Source organism: Gallus gallus, chromosome 5 (genome assembly GCF_016699485.2).
Source record: "Gallus gallus isolate bGalGal1 chromosome 5, bGalGal1.mat.broiler.GRCg7b, whole genome shotgun sequence".
Taxonomy (NCBI): Eukaryota; Metazoa; Chordata; class Aves; order Galliformes; family Phasianidae; genus Gallus; species Gallus gallus.
Window position 1 is genome coordinate 52,905,463 of NC_052536.1, and position 21,715 is coordinate 52,927,177.

The following is a 21,715-nucleotide window of genomic DNA, read 5'->3' on the forward strand; positions in this document are numbered from 1 at the left end:
TTCACTACTAAGGAAAATGCATTAGGGCGTGTTTGAAGTTGTGGGGATCATTGTTGAGGGACAGTGATGGGATTAAAAAGTCCCCGCATGGCTGAGAATGAGGGTGTTAATGTTAATCTGTTTAGATAATTTTTAGTTTTGGAACATCATGTGGTGTTGAAGTGAATAGCACCTGTTATTGCTCTGTTTTGCATACATGGGAGAGCAGATAGGGTAAGACTGACTGAGCAGGAAGTTGTATCCAAAAGACAGTGAACAGCTTACATGTGTCCAAGCGCTCTTGCAGCTGTAATACTGCCCATGTTTTGGGCTGAGAGCCCCAGAATCTTTTGAACAAGAGAGGTTGTTTTCCAGAAGGCTTCTTGGAGGGCACAGGCTGTGCATTGGGCTCTATACTGGGACCTCTGCTAACAACAGGTCAGTGAAGGGCCAGGTCAGGAGCAAGGCATCCTCCCTGCTGGCAAAACCACCCAGGAGCCAGCAGAGTTGCTGTGAGTCCCAGGTTTAGCTGGAAACTGGTTGAATTAAGGCTACATGTACTTTATAAGCTCTGATGTTATGCAGTGTGTAGTGTTGCTTCGTGCTTCCCCAGCAGCTCTTTTGCAAAGCCTCTGAGATTCACCTGAGCTTGAATGATGAGCAGACAAAGCTGCAAGCTACCAGTGCTGATAACCATGACATCTGCAACAGCAGACATCATTTCTATGCTCTGCCTGTCCAGAATTCAGAGGAAAAGCTGCACAAGCCCGAATGGATGAGTGGATGCACCATCTTCAACACAGGCCCTCCCCTAGTCAATCTCTTTCTGTCTCCTGTTAAATGAATGGGAAGCTAAATGGTGGACACACTCATAGTTACAAGTTGTATCTGTGTGTGACCCTTTATTGCAAATAGATTTGAACCAGCTGGGGAAAATACAAATATGCAGCTTTTAAATTTCTATTGTACACTGAAGGTCAAGTGTACGTGTAGATGGTGTATCTGTTTATTTGCCTTAAAAGAGGAAAAGCCAACAAAACATTACGTGGAAAAAAGCCAGCATTCATGCTTTTCATGAGTTGTGGTGCAAATCCTTCAGAAATCAGCATCTGCCCCACAGGTAGACAGAACTTCAAGGAGAGAAAATAAGTGAGCAGGGTCAGTTTGCTGTCTGTCTCTCATTTCACTTCATGAGGTTTTCAGTACAAGTGAAGACAGGAACAGAATCTCAGCAGAAGTCTGTGAATCCAAAATGGATTGCACAGAGCAGAAGTCCAGCTCCTGTTTTCCTAATCCTAATAGAATCCTAATAGAAGAAGAAGAGTCTGTCAAGGCTGGTTGATCTGCCATCTGGCATCTATTTCCTGTGCCTGGCTGTAATCTTGGATTGATTTTTGCTGCCACATTTTCAGAACCAAAGAAAGGAAAATTTTGACCAATATTTTCACTTTTACCTGGTTTCTCTGCTAGTAAGAAAGTTTATAAAAGTTTATTTTATAATAGCTTTAGTCTTGGTCCACGATGTCAAAGAAACAAGCAGAGAATGGGAGGTTTTTTTGGTGGAAAATTGCTAACATTTTTAGTTCAGTGGCAAGACTGGCAGGTTCTTTTGACCTCCCTGTGATCTGATGTGGCCTTGACTCTTGTGCTTTTCCCAGATTCTGTTGGTTTCAGTAAGAGGAAAGGTACCAGGACGTGGCTGGTGGTGAGATCTATGGGATCCACTGCAATGCCTCTATTCCATTCTTCTCCTCCAGCATCTCACGTAATGGGTCTTTGCTTGAACCTGTAGTAACCTTGGGGAGGAGAAACATGAAAGTAGGAGAAGAATTAAGGTGATGATGTGCTGGTGATGGCAACAGAATGTCCTGTTAGCTTTATCTGAACTGAGAATCTAATCTAGGCTCTGCTGCCTTGTGTCATCTCTGAAGAGGAGACAGGGATAGTGGCTCTTGGCTATACAGAATGTCCTGAGGGTCAGTCTGAGCCTGCAGACAACAGAATTACTTTCCTCTTCCATTTCTTCCAGTCACCATTTCCTAATTTAGAGAGAAATGGTATATCTCAGGAGCAAATAACAAGCCATATACAAATCAGTGTGTTTGCACGCAACCAAGTGTAATTTACTGACCAGAGAAATAGCAGGGCCACACGGCAGCAAAACACTCAAGCAGTGGCTGTTCCAAGCTGAAAAGTAAAGGAAAGCAAGAATTCTGTGGGTTCCACAAGGTGTTAGTCTGAATTTGAGTCCTGCTATTACTCCAAATTAATGCTATTGACTTTGGAAGTGAAAGCAGGACCCCAAACAGTGGGTTATTCACCCTGAATCAGTGAGAGCACCTATGCAACATACCTTGTTTGCTCCTGTCACATGGACTCAATGCTTTGTTGCTGGTTTCCAGGTCAAATCACAGAAGTCTGGAATGCAACCCAGCAGAAGTATACATTTGGTAGGTGTTCAAGGCCAGCTTGGATGCGGCCCTGGGCAACCTGATCTGGTGTCTGATTTGGTGGCTGGCAACCCTGCCTGTGGCTGGGGATTGGAACTAGTTGATGGTTGAGGTCCCTTCCAACCCAAACCTGCCTATGATTCTATGACACCAACAGATGGTGTTTTATTTCGTTTCTCTCAAACGTCATAGGATGGAGTTGATCTAAAGCAAAGTTTTCTCTGGCATTTTCTCTTCTTGGTTCTGTGTTGTGTTGCTGTGGCCGTCTGTATTAGCAGCATCCCAGGCAATCTGCAACCACTGACACTTGGCCTCTTTGTGATGTGCTTGGCTACTAAAGCATTCAGAACTGGGAAATCACTGCCCAGCAGTGAGGAGTCTGACTTTCTGAGAATGCAGTGGGAGTGTATGGCTGCATTTCTCTCACTCATGTTTAAGAAACTCACTGGCAAGTGTTTCCTCCTACCAAGGTTCCTCAGCTCCCTTCTGTCCTGTGAGTAGCTGGAACTTGTATTGGCATGGTGAAGTTAATGGACTAAGCTTCCACATTTCCTTTGCTCAGTGCTGCTTACCTGTGTGACAGGTTCTTGCCAAGTTTTCCTTCAGGTTATTTACTCAGTATTTGTTAAATAAGAGGGTAATGGTTATTTCAGGAAGCAGCCAACAATCTCTTTGTACTGCAATTCTGCTATGGAAATGAAGATCCCATTTGCCCCAGTGCATGCTCATTATTTTATTAGCAGATGTCACTCACCAAGATGGTCCTTTTGTTTCAGATTTGGTGTTGTGAAACAGTACACTTTAAGCTAATCACTACTGGAAAGGAGCAACTTGCTTCACAGTCAATGGCTTTGATGCCTTGGGTCATTCGTGTACGGATCTGCCTCTGTCTTGCTTTGATTGACAAGACCCTTTCTATAAATCTGTGCAATTAAGCAGCCCTGTAGCAGCTGCTAAGGAGATCGAGTTAGCACAAACCTGACAAAAATTGCTGTGCAGAATCTCTTGCTGCTCACTCTGACATCCTGAAACACCATCTGCAATTTAAAGCTGCAGGAGATCTGACTCCAACAAGTTGGGTGAGTGTGCTTCTGTGTTTGCTCTGTCACAGCTCTGGCTCATGAATAAAGCAGCAGGTTTTTGCTAAGGTGGTGAAGAATAAGTGTTCAATTTGTTTGGAAGGTTGTCTCTTTGCTCTCAAATGTCTGCTATTAAAAGTAAGGAAATTTAGCTTTCTTCTTTAACTGTTGAAGCTTAATAGGTCAACATTTACTCATTTAAACATCTGTAAGACTACAGTATGAATACATGAAGGGTTCCTGTGGCAAACACCATGACCATATACTGATCTAAAATTCCAGTTTAGCTAATTTAAAGCATTTAGTCTAACAGGAGCATGGAGACACAAGACAAAAACTCTAAGCTCTTTAACGTGAAATGTATTCTCAGTGCAGGGCTGTGCACCATATTCAGAAGGCAACCTTCTCCAAGTTAAATGTCAAGTCTGGGGTTTCTAGGTGGATGTTTTAAATGCAAGGCAAGTATATGAGGTATAAAGTGGATATGATGGCTTACAGCTTGAAGTACATTCCATTTCTTTCTCTTTCTGACAGTTTTTCAGAGAGACTGATTGCTTTCTTCATCAAAGGCTTGAGGTTGAAAGGCAGCAAGTGTCAGAGGGATTTGGCTGATGGCAGCTGTTTGGAAGGCCTCCTCTGGTCACCTTGGCCACATCCATCCCTGTCCAACCAGCCCTGCTCACTGGCCTGGGGGAGTTAGAGCTTGACTGTAAGGTTGTGAGTGCAGGAAGGGAAAAGAAGGGCTGCATTCACGACCCAGCACCAGATGAGTGTTGGCGGCACCGATACTGCTTTTAGGAGGTGCTGACCTCTCTATATGTGTGCAGTGTGAGGGCAACCAAAACCCATCTCTACCTTTTGGTCTGGTTCAAGCTTAGGGCAGCCTAACTGATAGGAAGGCATTTGCTGCATGATAAGCTTGCAATATGGAGATTTCAGTGGCCATTGCATTCAGGCTGCTGCAATAAGACTTTTCCCTTCTGGCAGCTGGTGACCCCTTATCTTCTATCTTCTCTTGGGCTGAGTGAAGAGGGGGAACATTGTGCCCAAGGGGAAGATGGGGCATCACAGCACTTGGGCTTCTTGGCCCATGAACTGTGCCACCATCTTGGCTCTCCCAATCCTCCTCTCCCTTCTGCCTCAGCATGAAGCTCCCCTGTGTGACCCTGGGTGCTCTGCTCCTCCTCCTGCTGGCTGGCCATGGAGGCACGGAGACTTCTGCCATTGACCTGCGCACCTTCATCGGCTGCGCCGTGCGCGAGTTCACCTTCCTGGCCAAGAAGCCTGGCTGCAAGGCGCTGCGGATCACAACGGATGCGTGCTGGGGACGCTGCGAGACCTGGGAGGTGAGACTCTTTCCCCAAGAAAAATGCATTAAACAGTGAGATAGTCAAGGTCAGTGTGCTGCTCTGCAATCCCACTGCAGCGCTTTGCTGCAATTGGTTCCCTTCCTCCTTGCGCTGTCTCAAAGGGGATGAGCATCATGTGATGATATTAACGAAGTGCTTACGTAATACTCTTATTATGCAATTTGAAAGCTTCTTAAAGCTCACACACTTAAGGAGAGGAGGCCTTTATTACTTTACTGGAAGAAAATTCCTTTGAGATTAAGATGGAGCTCTTGGTTGAGGGGTAATATATTTTGTTCCAAAACAACAGATCCCAAAGATAATGTCTGTTTCTAATTTGGCCCTGTTTTAAATCACACTTCTGTATAAATATGAAGTAGCTATGCTTTGGGGGTGTAGAGGGGCAGAAAGAGAGCACGAGTCTGCACACACTTCAGAGAGCAAGTTGCTGACTCTCATGGCCTTTCTGTCACTGAACAGCTCAGAGGGCCAAACCCAGTTTAATTTATTCATGGAAGTTCCAATGACTGCAGAGTGAAATACCACAGGGATGTAGTTAAGCTGAATGCATCTGGCTGTAGGCTCAACAGCTTCTACAGAGCCTCACGGTGTGCTTGGATGGAGGAGCCGGTAAGAGGGAGGGTGTCTGGATATCTTCTTGCTGAAACATCACATCCGTTCTTTTCTGTGCCATCATTCTTTGTTCCTGGGGCAGGCTCTTTACACAGCATAGAGAGAAAGAAAGAAAATGCTAAAGTGTCTCCAGGCTGTTTTACTTCAGGCTGTTTCCCATCTGTGCGAGGGAGAGGATTTTAGTGGGCTCCCTCCAGTTCTGTCTCTGGAGCCTTTGGAAAACGGGTGCTTCTGTTGAGGAAAATACCACTTTTCAGCAAAATCCGTGCTACCATAGTTCCACGTGGGGGTTTGGGGTTTAGGGCCTTCAGGCTACTGTCTGCTTTTGTTGGTTGAGGTCTCTGGCCAAGCTGTTCATCTTATGAAAAACTGCAGGCCTCAGTGCTGCCTGCAGTGTCAGGTACACTCCCCGTGGCATATATCTGCTGGGCTTCGCAGGATGTGCAGCCTGACTGCTGCTGTTTCCACGGCCCCTTCCACCTTGATCCAGTGGCTCTGCTGCTTATTCCTCTCGAGAAAACCGGGGACCCCAATGTTTGTCTTGCATCTTGCCTGATGCCTGCGTTTCTCACCCACAGAGGCCACTACTGCATCCACCTTACATTGAATCTTACCACCGCGTCTGCACCTACAACGAGACCAAGCTGGTGACAGTGATGCTGCCCAAGTGTGGCCCTGGCGTGGATCCCTTCTACACCTACCCAGTCGCCATACGCTGCAACTGCGACTTCTGCTCTACGGCCACCACCGAGTGTGAGACTGCCTGAGCTCTCCTTCCCCAGGTCAAGTTCCTCCCTGTCTCTACACCCCTGCTGTTCAAGAGGGTGTGGGTCAGCCCAGAATTTGGTCTCACCATCTAATGCTCCTAATCATTGTCTTTTCTGGCAGTTGAGGTTTAGTTTCCTCTTTCCTTTCTGTAGAAATGTAGAACACAGCCTTACAATAGCAAATCCTATGGCAGAAAAGTTGATGCTGTTTCCCTTCCTTCCAGGCTTTACACAGTGTGGGACCTTTCTTCATGCACAAAGTACACGTGGACTGAATAGTTACAGAGGGGTTGGAAACAGGCCATAAAGGCATTACAGCTGGTAGAACAGCCTTTATTCATTTTAGTTTTAGCAGTAATGTGAGAGTTAACAACATTTCCCCCTCTTGCCCCTTCTGCTCTTCTTATACTGAGATCTGTCAAGAATATCTGTCAAAGAAAAGGCTGTAAAGCCAATAAAGTGGAAATGGGTATCAAATCACCATCTTGAAATTAGGGTGAGTACACCCTAAGCCCTGACTCAGCCAAGTTCTTGATTAACACCCATGGACTTACAGTTAAGTGCATATTTCAGTGATTTGCTTAATTGGAGCACTTCTGCTGAAAAAAAAATCTTGCCTTACAAGAGATGACTTCTTCAATGTGTAATGCTTTTGTCTGGGATTGCCCAGGAGAAGAATTGGCTTCATGTAAAACCAGAGAGGCTCTGCACAACCCAAAAGGCCTCTCTTGACAGTTTCCAGAGTTGGAGGGACCAGGCCAAAATACAGTGCTCGTGGTTCGGTTTCAGCAAGCCTTGGCCAAGGTGATGGGAAAGAGAGGGCTATGAGGGGTGTTCCCACACTTCCCTGCACTGCTCAGCCGCACAGGGACTTGCTTCTCAGGAAGGAGATGCACAGAGGGCAGCCAGAAGTGCTCACGGGAGAGCTGAGGAGTTGTCTGATAGCAAATAATGCAGCCAGCACGAGCGGGACAGGCCCGGGGTAGGGAAGGCAGCAGACATGCCAAAGGTTGGTCCACACCTTCAGAACCACTGTTTATAGACTGGGGGATGCATGGGAGCTGATGCAGTATCCCCCCTCTGGTGAACACAGCTGTGTAAGTGCCTTAATCCTCCAGCTCCCACCTGGAAAAGGACAGATCCATGTTCATCCCTCATTTCTCCCCCCTGAACAAAATAGGAAATGATGTGAAAGCATGAAAATTTGGCCAAGTGCAAGAGACTCACAGGAGCTTACAAACAAAGACAACTCAGATAGCCATTAGTAGAGAACTGCTGCTGAGAGAATGTCAGCACCTGCCTTCCCCTCTGATTAAGCGTCTTCTGGATGTGTTTCCTCCATTCCCACAGTTGCATGCCTGAAACTTCCCCAGTGTCCTATCCTCCCTGAGACAGATCTTTCTGTTTTTAATCTGAACTGCAATGTATTAGTTGCTGTCATGTTTTGTCAGTGGAATGGTGAAAGGTGCCCTATGGCTGAGTAGAAAGGAGGACATTTTATCATCTGCCTTCAGTAGTTCTGAATTCCATGTCAAACAGCAGCAGGAGAAGTTTTCTGGTGATGGTGATTTTAACTGCCTTAAAAAAGTCCTTCTGTTTTCTTTCAAATTGCAGCTCACAGTCTCTCTAATCTCATTATTGTTCTAAACAGCATCACAACTACTATGGAAAACCTACAGATCATTTTATGTCCTTAATAAAACCCCCAAATTGTATTATGGATGCAGTTTAAATCAATGTGTCCTTCTTTATTTATGCATAAAGCTTTCTCACACAGAATATATGTAAGCTCCAACAAACTCTTTGCCAGAGCTGTGAACACCTGCAAAACATCTCCTCGATCCTCATGCAAAGTCATTTCCTTTGCTGGATTTCTCTCACAGAGTCTGGCTGTGCTATAATCTTGGGATTAGAAATGGGATTCCAAAGTGGCAACTTGCTTCCATTGCAACCAGCGGGAAATACGGGCTGTACCCAGACATGGTGAGGCAGTAGAAACCTTAAGCAAGTTTTAAGGAAGATTTTGATTGATGTAGCAGCATCCAGACATGGGAGGCGTAAGGGGAGGTGTGGGAAGAATGTATTGACTGAATCTCAGATAACACTTCTGGATGGTCTTTTAAGGAGAAGAGCAAAAGTGAATAGAGATGCTGTGGATTTACTGTGGGTGATGTAATTGTGGTGAATGTACATCCTTTCATGCAATGATAGAATCAGAGAATGGTTTGAGTTGGAAGGGACCTTACACACCATCCAGTTCCAACTCTCTGGGATGGGTTGGATGGGACCCTGAGCAGCCTGATGTGGTGAGAGTTGCCCCTGCTCATGGCAGAGAGATAAAGCAGTGGGTTTATCTGCCCCTCAGTTTCCCTTCTGGGCAATGGGAGTGACAGCTATTTTTCTACCCCAGTGAATTTTGGAGAAGGCTGTGGCTCTCTTGTCCTGTCTGCATCTTGCACAGTACTCTTCTTGGATTTGCATCCCTCTTCCAACGTGAACAGCAATAGTTGCAGTCATGCAGTGCTTTCATACAATCATAGAATTGCTTGGGTTGGAAAAGACCTTAAAAATCATCGAGTCCAACTACAACCTAACCATACTACCCTAACTCTAACAACCCTCCACCAAATCATGTCCCTGAGCACCACATCCAAATGGTTTTTAAACACATTCAGGGATGGTGACTCAACCACCTCCCTGCGGAGCCTATTCCAGTGCTTAACAACCCTTTCTGTAAAGAAGTTTTTCCTGATATCCAGCCTAAGCCTGCCTTGGTGCAACTTGAGGCCATTTCCCCTCATCCTGTGCAACTTGCTTTAGCCCCGTGAGGGGTGGGGGTACTGCTCAGGATTGTGGTGGTGTCTATGGTCTCAACGTGAAGACCAAACTAGCTGGTTGATGGTACTGTTTCTGGTGTGGAAATGAAAAGCTGGGTAATGAAGGCAGCATCTCCCTTCTCCTTCCCCTCCCCTCCTTGATATTTTGTGCTGAGTTTTGGGAAAACAGGAGCTAGTCATATTCTTCATTCCAGTACTGCCTTTAAGGACAGTCTTTCCTCATGTAATTTCTAACCGCTGTCCTTTCTTGCCTTTCCCTGTCCTGTCTCACATCTGAGCCAAGTGTTAGGCAGCTCATCATCTTCAGTGCCATTGCTATGGGTTTGTTGGAAGGTTTTGTTATCTACGTGTTAGGTTTGTCAGATGGTTACAACTTCCTCTCAAAGCTCCCAACACTTGGGTTGATGCTTTTCTTAGCTGCATTACCAAGAGAGCTCCTGTGTCTGCAAGGCCACAGCACACTGGCTTCTCTCTGAAACACTTCAGATATTTACTCAGGGGAGAAACAAAGTTTTGTTGGTGCTGTGGTATTTCAGTGGAGGCCACAAACAATAACGCCAAGAACCTTTTATCTAAAGGAGAAAAAAAAAGTAACATCTGGAAGAGCAACAAACCAATCATCCCAAGTCCCCACTTCTCCACCTTCCTGTCCATAGAGGGTTTGGTTGAACAGCAGTTTCCTGAAAGGGATGTGCCTTAGACCTCTCAAAGCTCTGTATCACCAGCGTCACCTCCTGTTAGAAGTTTTGCATTGTTGGAGGGGAGACTGAAAGCTGCAGGTGGTTCCAGAACCATCCAAATGCAATTGTGTATGTCAGGGTGTGTTTTTCCTGCCTGATTAGCATCTGGGACAATAGGTAGAGCAGCACACCTTCTCCAAATGATGCTGTCAAAATACTTAGTAATACATTTATTTTGTTAAAATAAACTATGTACAATAGAGGATATTAATGTGCAGTTACAATATACAATAATTACATGTTTAAAAGAGGATAAGCTAAAGAGTACAGAATCGTGCTGTAAATAGGAAACTAATACTGTTTACATGGTTTTTAAAATATGCAAAACAATTCCTGGAAAAGTGATTTTCCCTGGTCTGAAATTTTATTGCTTTGAGTTGAATTTTGAAGATTTGGTTCATCTTTGAAAAGGCTTAACATCACTCAGAAGTCAAACATAGCTTTCTACTACTTGTTCTTTGGTTTTACCATCCCTATACTCCAGAGATATTGCACATAGCAACTTGTAAGAGAGAAATTCTATTGCTCACGTCAAGTAAATAGCTGTTTTCTTAATGTGCTAACAGCTGATGGGTGCTGTGTTAGGTCCTGATTTGGGCTGAAGTCATTGCATTTGCTTCACAATCAAACTCATTGTGAATAAATTGTTGCACTGGTACTCTAAGTATTGCTGAAGTGTTATGCAAAAGGAAAGGAAGTAAATGTTCTCAGGGAAGCAGGGAGTCTCTTTGCAGTGAAATGCCTGTACAAGTGCATCAACATCATAACAGGTTCAACTGGATTCAGTTATCCTTGCACTTGAGGACAGTCCAGGTCTGTCTCCCTGCTCCTCCTCTCTGCAGCCTTCCTCTTGGAAGCTCTCCCAGTCACAAGGTGCTGCTGAGCTCCAGGGGTCCCAGTGTGACTCCACGAGGGTACCTCCAAGCCCTGTCCATGGGTCATGCCATAGGGATGAGGGCAGCTGTCTTGTGCCTTCCCACCTGGCAAGCTGGCCTTGCTAAGGTCACTTTTGCTCATGAGTGAATTAGGCTTTGGCAGCTTTACGCTAGTGCTTGTTCATGAATTAATATTTACAAGTTTGTTGAAAGTTTGGGCTCATTTACTCCATATTGGCAGGACAGTTCCACGTCCTGCCAGTTCAGTAATGCTGGTAGAGCAGCTGCCTCCTTTGGGCAAGTGTGTTGGGAGGGTTGGTATGACAGTCACAGTGTGGATATGGCTTACACATGAACTACTCTGACAGGTATCAGACAACAATTTCTATATTCTATCAGTACAAATAACTGTTGTGCTTGAAGAGCTGAAAACTGCAGACTTGTGGCAATTGTTTGCAGTGAATTCATTAGCCTCTGATCAAAGTCAAAATTTGCCAGCAATGATATCAGGGAGAGCTCAAACTGATCATCGACAAGACCAATCCAAAATTCAGTCTGGCATTCTGAATGCTACCATCCCAGTGGGATGAAATGAAATTTAATGAAAGCAATGCGTGCAGTGTCAAAAACTCAGCGAAGAAACCTGTTTGTCTTGATATTACCCTGTTAATGTAATCATTTTCACCTTCAGCCTCAGTGATGGTTGAAAACGGGAGTTACAAATCCCTTCTCCAAAGCTTGAGCTAAAGATCAGATCAGCAAAGTCTCCTAATTTCTTTAGAGAGTAAGCAAACAGTAGCCAAGAGGTATAAAAGATTCTTGGACCCGGTTCAGCATATCTACGTGCTCAAGGCTTCATCAGTCACCAAAAAAAAATAGGGCAGAAAAAGAGGAAATACAAAGAGACTCAAATGCTTTCCACATTTGTCATATGTGGAGCCCACTGAAATCTTGCATTGTCCTCACGAGAATTGAAATGAAGCCAAAACACTGCATCTTTGAAAATCCTGTCCTGAAATTGGAGTTGGAAGAAGCAGCCAAACACCACATTATGGTTCTGGAAGGACGGGGGAATTTTGCTTAGTGTTATTTCTGTTAATAGTATTTTCAAAGTCAAAGGGATTTTTCACCATTGACAGCAATTCATGTGAGCTTTTGCTTGTAGCTCTATGATAGATGGTCTTGTGAGCTGATTTGGCTCTTGCAAAGAGTTTCTGACTCTTACTTGAGGCTAGGGTTCCTGGAACTACCCAGGAAAAATGTATTCTTGATCACAGATTTCTGAAAGCTTTAACTAAAGAAAAGAAATAGAATGGAAATAATAATAATAATTTTAAAAAACCATCCTAATTATGGACATCCCCTTAGCATCTTACAGTGAAATTTCATTGTAATGTGGCTCTGGGCCCTGATTTTGCAGCTCTCCAGTAGAGCAGAAGAGAAGATGCTGTTCTTCTGTCGCATTCATTCCTCCTAAGCAATATTTTTATCCAAACTTTTTGATTCAAAAATGTTTGTATTTGTGTTTTGTTTCATTAGGTGAGCATAGCTGAGATCACCAGCCACTCCGGAAATCATTGGGAGGCTTTTTCCTGCCCTCACAGAGTCTCTATTCACCAAGATTAAAACAGGCATTTATAGCTGAGTTATCTCCACTTTTACTTAGAGCACAAATGCGTCTGGAATTTATCTGACAGAGGTTGGTCGATGCTCACCTCCTGTCACAGCAAATACCCCTCCACTCCTGTACAGATGTACATCCAGAAAATGTTCTGTTATTTATAGATTATATGTTTTAAGCAAGATAAAACAAATTGCACGTACTCTTCAGGCAAAAAAAATAAAGAAAGAAAATATGGGGAGCAGTGCATGTGCAGCCAGATTCCTGCATTCAACCTGCTCAGAGAACAGATGGTCGCTGGGCTAATAGGAGCATATGTTGCGTTGCTTTGGTAGAAAAGGCAAATGTGCTTTCTCCATTTGTGCTTGTGGTTCAGACCAGCCTGCCTTGAGGCAGCTTGATGCCATTGCAATTTGTTTTTAATCCAGATGGGTTTTGGTACAGTGAGTCAGGAGGTATTTGCTGTGCCACTGGGGAAAAAAAGCTGAAGAAAAGGTCATGGACTACCAGTAAGCTATGTGAGCAAATGGGCATCTTTCGTATTTGATTAGAAGGACGTTTATTGATGGAAGTGCCAGCTCATATGGTGAAAATACATCTTCTACACACACACTGTGTGTAATTGGCCACTGTGTCGCTTGCTGTATGCGATGCTGGGTGTGATGATGGGAGGCAGCGGTAGAAATTGTTTGCAAGAACTTTTACAACCTTTTCCAAGCTCGTGTAAAGGCCTCTCAAATTGGGTCTCTGGAGTCTTGAGACAGTACCTTGGGTGAGATCTTGACAACTGTGTTTGTTTTGAGCTGAAGCAGTGCTTCAAAAGGGGAGAAATGTGTGAAATATCAATGACAGCTGCTGAATGATTGCTTCAATGGTGCTGCTGGACACAGTTTGAGTTCTGTAGTTCCCACTTAGCAAGAGGAGCTTCCTTTCTCAGCTATGCCGATCCTTTGTGTCACTCTCCCAGCGTGCTGAAGTAGAAGATGAGTGTCAGGTCCAGTGGAAGTTGAGGGAATGATCCATATCCTGCCTTTGGCACTAATTGGGCCTAATTCAAAGCAGCATGAGACGTACAAGATTGGTGATGGGTTGATGGTTCGACTAGATGATCTTAGTGCTCTTTTCCAACCTATAGTAAGCCTTTTATTTCTTGGACTATTGAAATTGGTTGCTCTTCATGAGCTACACTTCTCTGTGGCAGTCGGTATTGCACCCAGGACAGCATGGGGAGCTCAGATTGAGAGCTGCTCCCCACCTCTCCTGGAGGACACAAGATTGTGGCACTTAGGCCTGGTGCTCCTTGGTGGGGTTGGAGCCTTGTTTCCACTTTCTTCTTTGTCAGAGAAATTCAAGTTAACAACTCCCAGTAGAACATCAGAAGAGGCCAAAGAAGATGCGTTTTCTCAGATCTAGCAGATTTCTGTTAAGCTGTGATGAAATGTTATCAGACTGTTAGCAAAGGCAGCTGTCAGGAAGGGCTTTGATATTGGTTGCATTAAAACGACATGCTCAGATAGGTTCTTGGGACGGTTCATAGCCTTTATGACTATCCTGCCTGCATTCCTTTGGAGGTGAAGTCCAGATTTGATTTCCAGTTCATCAAACCGTCAAAAAAACTCTCTCTGTTCAGCTGGCAGTCACATATTGATTTTCTTTTCTTGTTACTAATGGTGCTTGAAAATCACTTGAAATTTCTCTCTGTTGCCTTACGCATGTGCTTGCACTGTGCCTGGTGTTTTGATATTTCTGAAAATAAGCTTTGCTGCCTGTTCACGTACCATCTGTTGGTTTGTAGGAAAGGCATTAGGTATGACTTGCCAGATAGTCAGTGAGTCTGCTTACATCTGCCTACAGCACCTTTCTGAGCCTATTGGCCTGTGCTATTCCTTCCTCTCCCTGAAAAATGCCACATTGTGAGGATGAATGTGTGGATATAACCCAACACAGGACTGATGCTTATGAGACCTGCATTAGCCATGTCTTCTTTAAAGAAATCAGTTATTTTTGTTGGAAGAGAAATGAAAATTAAATGGAATACAGAGTGTGGATTGTGACCACTCACCCACTCTTTCAGCTCCCAAGTGACAAATTTTGATCTCAATTACCTTGAAAAACTTGAAAACTGTTTTGCAAACCTGATGTGATAGACTTTGTAAATACAAATAAAACCCTGGTTAGTCATAATATTTTTTCCATATATCTGCTTTCAGTGCTGTGCAACGATTTGTGCAGGGTGCTACAGTTTAATAAATCAGCATAGTAGCATTTTAGCTTCTTCATCACCATATTTGCCTGCTTTGGCAGGGGGGTGGACTTGTTGATGTCTGGAGATCCTGTCCAACCCCTGAAATTCTGTGATTCTGTGATATGGGTTTTTGTAAGTTATTTTTCCTCAAACCACTGCAATTACATTAATGGCACAACTTCCTATATGATTTTATATGTCTGTCCCATCCCATCCCATCAGCATTAATAGGCACCCCTGATACCAGGCAAGAATATCATTTGGTTATTGTGGCTTTCTCTGACACATGCCGGGAATGCTATATTGCACATTCCACTGTGCTCATTATTTTATGATAAGCTCAGCTGTTGATCTGAATTATTTCCTCTGTATTTTGTGAAGCTCTTAGAATACTCGGCAGCTCCAAACTGAGTGTTTCCATTGCACTTCAGCTACAGCAGACTTCACTTACTTTAACCAGAGTTGCATATAGGCTAATGCTTTACGGCAGCCTAAATCACAAAGCCATCACCCTGTTTTATTTCCACTGAAGCAAAGAGCAGCACAGTGAAGCTCTCATTATTTTTTCTGTTGAAACCCTTCTTTTATTTTTCAGTGGTTTTTTGGCCACTCCTAGTTTTCCTCATGCTCTTCTAACACCGTGTTACACCTCTCAGATCAGCTGATTACTGGTGTCCCTGCTATGTGAATGCTCAGTGCTGGGACAGCAGCACAGCCTCTATGGCACGACATGAGCTCCTTCACCAGGCTCAGCTCTGTCCTCACTCTGAGCTGTGTTGTGTCAGTCAGTCCGTTTCTCTGGGACATGATAGAGGATATGCACAATGATTGCCAGCAGTAAAGAAGCCTCTCTTTTGTATAGATATTCATTAGCATAATTTTAGCTATCGTCCATGCTTGTGTGCAGCACAAGAGGAGGTGAGTGGCACTGACCTCAGGTTTGGCCACTTTTGTTTGATCTCTACTGGAAATGTTTTGTGTCTGATCTGGTTTCTGTCAGTGTCCGTGGTAAATAAAACTTGTGCTCGAGTGAAAACAGGAGCTTGGATCTGTCGTCTTCCATGGGTAAAGGATGGGGCGTTACATCATGATTGTTCTCTTCTGTTTGCTGCTTAGTTTGAGCAGTTTTCAAAATGCTGGATAGAGATGCTGCTTTTGCAAGGAGTTATATTAGAGATCTCTGTATTTTCTGCCATGATGATTTTCTGCTTGGGGAATGAAATCCACAAGACAATCTCATGGCATTGCCATTGTTCCCAAAGGCAGATGCCCTTTGAGCTCACCTCCGAGCATCAGTGTTGCTGCGAGGTGCAAAAGTACAGGCTTCCCAGAGAGGCTTTAGTGGAAAAGCACAATTTTTTCAGCAGCACAGGGAGCTTATGGCAGCCTGTGCTCCCTCCACGTCTTCCCACCCCTGTGCTGAGGGCTGCAGCCCGTCTTCTGAAAGTCCTCTGCTGAGAACTGCAGCTTAAACAGCACTTACTGCAATGAGGCTGTGGAAGAGTGGGAGCGAAGCGAAATAATGAATGAGAGGAGGGGGACTACAGTAAATCACAGTGGTTATAATTCTGCTTTGATAAGGTTTTTACATGAGATACTCTAAAAAAATCATAAGGCACTTGGATCATCTTAAAGTACTTGAGATCGGTGTGACCTTTGGCTTTTTTGGCTTTTGCTATTTTTGTCTGCTGGGTGGGATGTAGAAATCCAGCTGATCTATAAGGTAATTTTTCAGTTGCCATGGCAATGTGTCTCTTTCATGTTCTCAGTTTGGAAAGGCGATTGTTCCAAGCTGGTATTTCGTGTCCAGGGCAATATTCTTTGGTGGCAGAATATCTTTGTCTCAGTACACAAACACTACAACTCTGCTCTTCCTTTCCCAGCTTACAGTAACATGGCTCAGCCTGAATATTCCCTTGTACAAATAGAGTTACTTGCATTTTTTAGTTTCAGAACATTCCTTAAGTCTGGAGGTAAATGTTGATCTGTCTTGATAGCTCGGGTGCAGCAACATACTGACGCTGTGAAGTTTCACCATTAAGTGAAGACAAACTGGAATCGCTCCACCTTTGCTTCCACGCAGACTGAACAAACAGAAGTATATCCTGCAGTAATGAGTTTTATAAAAGAAAAGTAATTCAAAAGTACATCCTACCTAAAGTGTATATCTTACATAGTAGATTTCTACAGATCTCCATGTTCTTTCAGTCAGTTCAGATTAAATTCCTAAGTACTGCAAATTCTTAATTTTGATCAATTCTTGCTTAAGGCCACAAATGGAGTTTGTTCTGTTTCTTTTATCCCTTTTTTTTTTTTTTTTTTTTTTTTGCCACACAGTGCCTTCTTCTTATTCCTAAGGTGAAGAAGAATCAAGCAGGAGCAGGCATCCTTGTTTCTGTTGGCTCAGCACAGTCTGCAGTGGTGGGAACAGGCTGCGTACAACTCTGAAGGTTTTGGAATGCACACAGACAAGAGTTGGCCTATTCTGATACAGCTTGGAGGTTTCACAGAATGGAGGGCTCCTATTTGGGTAAAAAGGACCCCTTTCTGGTCATGTTCCCCTTTTCAGTTGTTTATGACCTTCATTGCCTTTCTAACCTGCTTGGTTTCACTGAACTCATCTCACTTTCCTTTCCAAGTGACTTCATACAATGGTGCAGCATCTGTGGCACTTTGCACAGTGCTTCTTCTTCTTCTTAGGGTGGAAAATGGTCAGGATTGCTTCATCAAAGACAGTCTTAAGGCCTTTCTGTGTGAGGGCTGAACACTCCAGGTAGCATTGTGCTCCAATCTGAAAAAGGAGAGAGAAAGTGTGAGTACCCACTGTTATTGGAGAGGTAGAGAGACTCTGCTTCAGCATCCTTCTGTGTGAATACTGTCCTGACCTTCAGAAAGTGGGTTGAGGTCCTCTGTTTAGTATCTGGCTGGCTATAGAATTGAGGGATAAAGCCAGTGGTCATCCTGAGTGAGAGAGCACCAAGGGTTGTCTAATTTATCAATGCAAAAAAGATGTGTTTTGTCCCTGTGTTCTGGCTACCAAGCATAAGTAAATGCAGTGAGATGCAAAGAAATGAAAAGTATGGATATTAGATGCTCTTGAAGCACATTTCCCATTTATTTAGGAAACTGGTGTTCTTGTTATCTGTTGCTGTCTAGAGGGACTGAGGTGTGGCTCAGGACTTCTTAGCAGTATAAGCACCCCAGGATGAAGAACCAGAACTGCAGTGCTTCTGTCTGCTAGGAGAAGAAGTGAAAGGGGTGGACTTGGTATGAGGGTGCAAGAGAGGCAGCTCCTAATTGCTACTAGTTGAAGTAGTCAGTAAAATCTGTTTTGTTGCCCCTTTCCCCACTATTGCTTTGCCTGGAGGTAGGTTGGGTGTTGCAGCAAAGCAATGGGCTCAGGAGCCAAAATCTGTTTCTACTTCCAGGGTGTTTGGTACGTGGCTGGGAACAACCAACAAGCCCTGCTGAGAGTTTGCCTTGAATGAATGAAACCCAATAGAAAGCTGTGATCGATTGATTTCATGGGACTCCAAAAAGTTGTTACCTCCTTCGCCAGCTTCACGCCATGCTCATAGGTGAGTGGTTTCTCCTTCATGTAAAGCAGACGAGCCAAAGTTTTGGGATCATCTCGCAGATCAATCTAGTAGAAAACACACAAAACCCACGCTCAGTACTGCCTCACTGTAATTCTTGGAAGATATGTTCATATGAAGGTTTACAAACCCGTAGTCATATCCTTGCACAAGGGTGTCTGTCCTCACAGCCTCAGGTGAGAATTCAGAAATGAATTACATATGTTCTTATTGGACAATTATCAGGCCACAGTTCAGATGGCTGCAGCATGTTACAGATGCATTTCTCAGTGGCTTTCACAATACAGCATGTAAAGTGTTGGTAGAAGCCTAACCCACATTAGAAAGGGAGTCTGCTGTGATCCTGCACTGCATCACCTGTAAAACACAGTGACAGACCAGACAGACACAGCTCTGGATGGCTGACTTCAAGCAAAATCCTTTATTTCCATGGAAAATATCAAAGTGAAACATTCTGGCATTTCAAAACCACCCATTTTCAGAGTGTGGGTTACAAAGGATAACTGCTGTTTTAGAGTATTCCAGTGTGGGAAACTAAGCCAGTGTTTGAATAACTGGACTTCCCTATGGCATGAGGATTTTATTTTTGCTTAGGATTTGATCTCGTTCTCTAATGTGGTTTAGGTTACTGCCCACTATTTGGACACTTTCCTGACTTTAGCATTGCTGCTTTTCATGGTCTCTGTCCAGTCGCTGTCTTGGAAACTCAAAGATTCATAGGTTTTAAGGCTGAAACAAAGTGCTTTGATCGTTCTAACATCCCCTAAAGCACAGGTGGGATGGTGAGTCAGTAATTGTAATGTTGATGTAAAGCATGAGGGAGGCCATTTCCTTCCTGTGTCTCTAAGTAGTTTGGCTAATTGTTCTCTTTCTTAAAATTGAGCTTGAATTTAGCCTCTGCTTCCAGCCACAGCCTTTGATGTTTGCTTTTTCCCCCATTAAAGACCTATCAGAAATCTTTTATCCCTATAGGATTTTATGCCTTCACGCCATATTAATATACATATGAATAAGGAGTTTTACCAGTCGTGACTAACTCAGTGGGTCAACTGAATGTTGGTTTCCACTCTCAGTCTATGTCTTTCCCCTCTAATGATGAATTCTGGTTTTCATATATGAAGTCCAATAGGAAGCCTCAGTCTCCAGCCCTTATCTCTGAGGCTGTGAGTGAAGCCCTACAGAGGTGAGCTGTGCCCCAAAGGAGTGTTACCTGTGTTCCTATGAGGACATAAGGCACATTGGGCATGCAGACTTTCAGCTCAGGTACCCACTCCTCCTGGACGTTGTGGTATGAGGCAGGGTTTACCACTGAGAAGCAGATCAAGAACACATCTGTGTTGGGGTAGGACAGGGGTCTCAGCTGGTTGTAGTCCTCCTGCAGGGAGAGAATGGTAGTATGTTATGGGGTGGTGGAAAACGATGGGTGAAGGGAATCCATCAGCTCATGATGGACTGCTCAGCTCTGTCCCTTCCCATGCATGTTCAATAACAACCTCTGAGGAGCTGCTGAGCTCTGCTCTGTCCTGGTGAGGTCACATCTGCAGTACTGCGTCCAGTTCTGGGGTCCCCAGTTCAAGAAAGGTAGGGAACTGCTGGAGAGTGCCCAGCAGAGGTCTACAAAGATGGTTGAAGCCTGGAACATCTCCGTTCTGGGGAAATGCTGAGAGCCCTGGGGCTGCTCTGCCTGGAGAAAGGAGACTGAGAGGGGATGTTATCCTTTTCTTTCATCTTGTTAAGGTGATTCAAACTACTTCTGAATAGACACTTGTTTCCAAAATATACTAATTGTGTAAAAATATTCTGCACCAACCTTTTCTAAACAAGAAAACTTATTTATTCTGAAAGGAAGTATGAGGCCAAATATAGCTCCATCCCATCAAAAATAATAATAATTAAAGAAACATCCTAAAATGCAAACAAATGTTCTGTTTTGTCTAGCTGCAAGTTCATTGTCCCAAACTCACTTCAAGAGGAAGGATGCACTCCCAGTCACCACCTCCAACACCACGCTGGTTTCCAGTCCCGGTTGCAGACTCCCTGCTGTGCTCTGCGCAGCTCAAGAGACACGTTTCTGACTGCATTTAGCGGTAAGACATCCTCCCTTTGACCCAACCATGGGGAAGAAGAAGTTCTTTTATCTATCTGAGGCTGTTTAAAGTTGGAAAACTCCATGTGAAACCTCCGTCCTTCAGCAAGAACACTCCTTTGGTGCACTGGGGAAATTTAGTAGCAGAGATAACCTGCTGCATCTTGCAGAGCCACGGTAATTGCTGACTGAGCTAGATGTCACAGAAAGTGTTGATCTGAAGAATGATTTACATGTGAACAGGAGATGTTTGGACATAGCAGCCAAGAAAGAATGGCTACCCACATGGAGGGAATGTCATAAAGGAAATTCGGAGGCGATATGGAAAACATCCATGACAGAGGCCACAAAGTACAGTTGGTGGGAGGAGATTCGTTTGATATCTGGAGATGATATGTTGGCTTCTCCAACATTAATAGTGTTTACCCCACAGCTGACATGGGTTGATGTTAGGTGCTTGGCAAAGGCCTTTCCTATGTGTTTTCAGTGTAATTGCTGCAAATCAGCCTCCTAGAACAGCCACGTGGTGGCAGCATGCCCTCTAGAAATCTCGATTTAGGGTTTTTGGAATGAAATTGGCTAAATATAACGAGTTTGAGTATTCCAGACGTGCCTATTTAGAAAAACTGTGACTTATTGTGCCATTAAAATCCAAACTAAAAGCCTCAAGCACTTCTAGCGGGTGGTGGCAGCTACAGAAGTGCACATTTAGTCAGATTTTCTTCATTCCTCTGAAGTCCCCATACAATCTTTTTTTAAGGTGCATTCCTGATTTGTGTTAGTGGCACTGAGCGTTGTATACACTGTAAGGAGGGACAACCACACGTCACGGGGCAGAGGTCAGGGCACACAGGAGCTCACATGGACGTGTTAATGCACACAGAGATACTAGATATCGTAGGTATGGGTTGATCCCATGCATCCGTGGGCTGGCAAGAGCCTCCAGAGCACGCCAGGTGAGGGCTCTTCTCTGTTTGTGCTCCAGGAGAAAGCTGCAAAATCTTGCAGTGGACCACTGTGAAATGGTGCACATCAGAATTGTTTCTTGTTCAGATGGTTCATTGTTGAAGTAAAGCAAATAAAGAGGGTAAAAAAGGTGCTGGATGCTTGCCCTGCTTTGGGGCATATCTGTAGTGACAGTGATGTTTGAGAAGGGACACGAGTCTTTGTGCACGTGGGCTGTAGCTGATGATTAATTCATTTCCTTGGCTCATGCTTGCATCCTGCTGGCTGTCATTTGGATAACACAGGGCTTCCCATCCACGCTGCCTGGCCACTGGCTGAGCTGCGTGCCTGTGATGTGATGTGCTGTGCCCGAGAAAGTACAAAACTTTTTAATTTTGTAATGTTGCTGCTGTCACAATCTCGCTATGTACACTCCCTGCCATTAAAGCACTCCGCACCTGATTCCAGCTTGTGGGGAAAAAAAACCCAAAGCAATGTTTTCTTTTTCCTTCT

General features: G+C 44.2%; 2 protein-coding genes and 1 long non-coding RNA gene across 6 annotated transcripts in view; 2 read left to right on the plus strand and 1 right to left on the minus strand.

Moving 5' to 3' along the window:
- The first annotated feature begins 1,313 nt into the window (after positions 1–1,313).
- Positions 1,314–17,041, plus strand: GPHB5 (glycoprotein hormone beta 5). Its single transcript, XM_025151315.3, has 4 exons — positions 1,314–3,508; positions 4,653–4,854; positions 6,069–6,272; positions 16,913–17,041. Exons 2-3 carry the CDS (start codon positions 4,654–4,656, stop codon positions 6,255–6,257), a joined length of 390 nt encoding a protein of 129 aa, XP_025007083.1. The 5' UTR covers positions 1,314–3,508; position 4,653; the 3' UTR covers positions 6,258–6,272; positions 16,913–17,041.
- Positions 9,976–21,715, minus strand: part of RHOJ (ras homolog family member J) — a 51,643-nt gene continuing 39,903 nt past the window's right edge. For 2 of the 4 annotated variants that reach the window (NM_001397247.1, NM_001277548.2), the window contains 3 exons: positions 19,382–19,546; positions 18,123–18,218; positions 9,976–17,366 (listed from right to left, as the gene is read on the minus strand). In NM_001397247.1, the coding sequence (NP_001384176.1) occupies positions 17,220–17,366; positions 18,123–18,218; positions 19,382–19,546 (408 nt within the window). In that variant the 3' untranslated portion in view covers positions 9,976–17,219. The remainder of the gene's footprint in view (positions 17,367–18,122; positions 18,219–19,381; positions 19,547–21,715) is intronic. The other 2 variants (NM_001397248.1, NM_001397249.1) reach the window with 2 other exon arrangements.
- LOC107053572 overlaps positions 20,100–21,715 on the plus strand; it is a 30,720-nt gene continuing 29,104 nt past the window's right edge. Inside the window, exon 1 of the long non-coding RNA XR_005860327.1 lies at positions 20,100–20,434. This is a non-coding gene — a long non-coding RNA (uncharacterized LOC107053572). The remainder of the gene's footprint in view (positions 20,435–21,715) is intronic.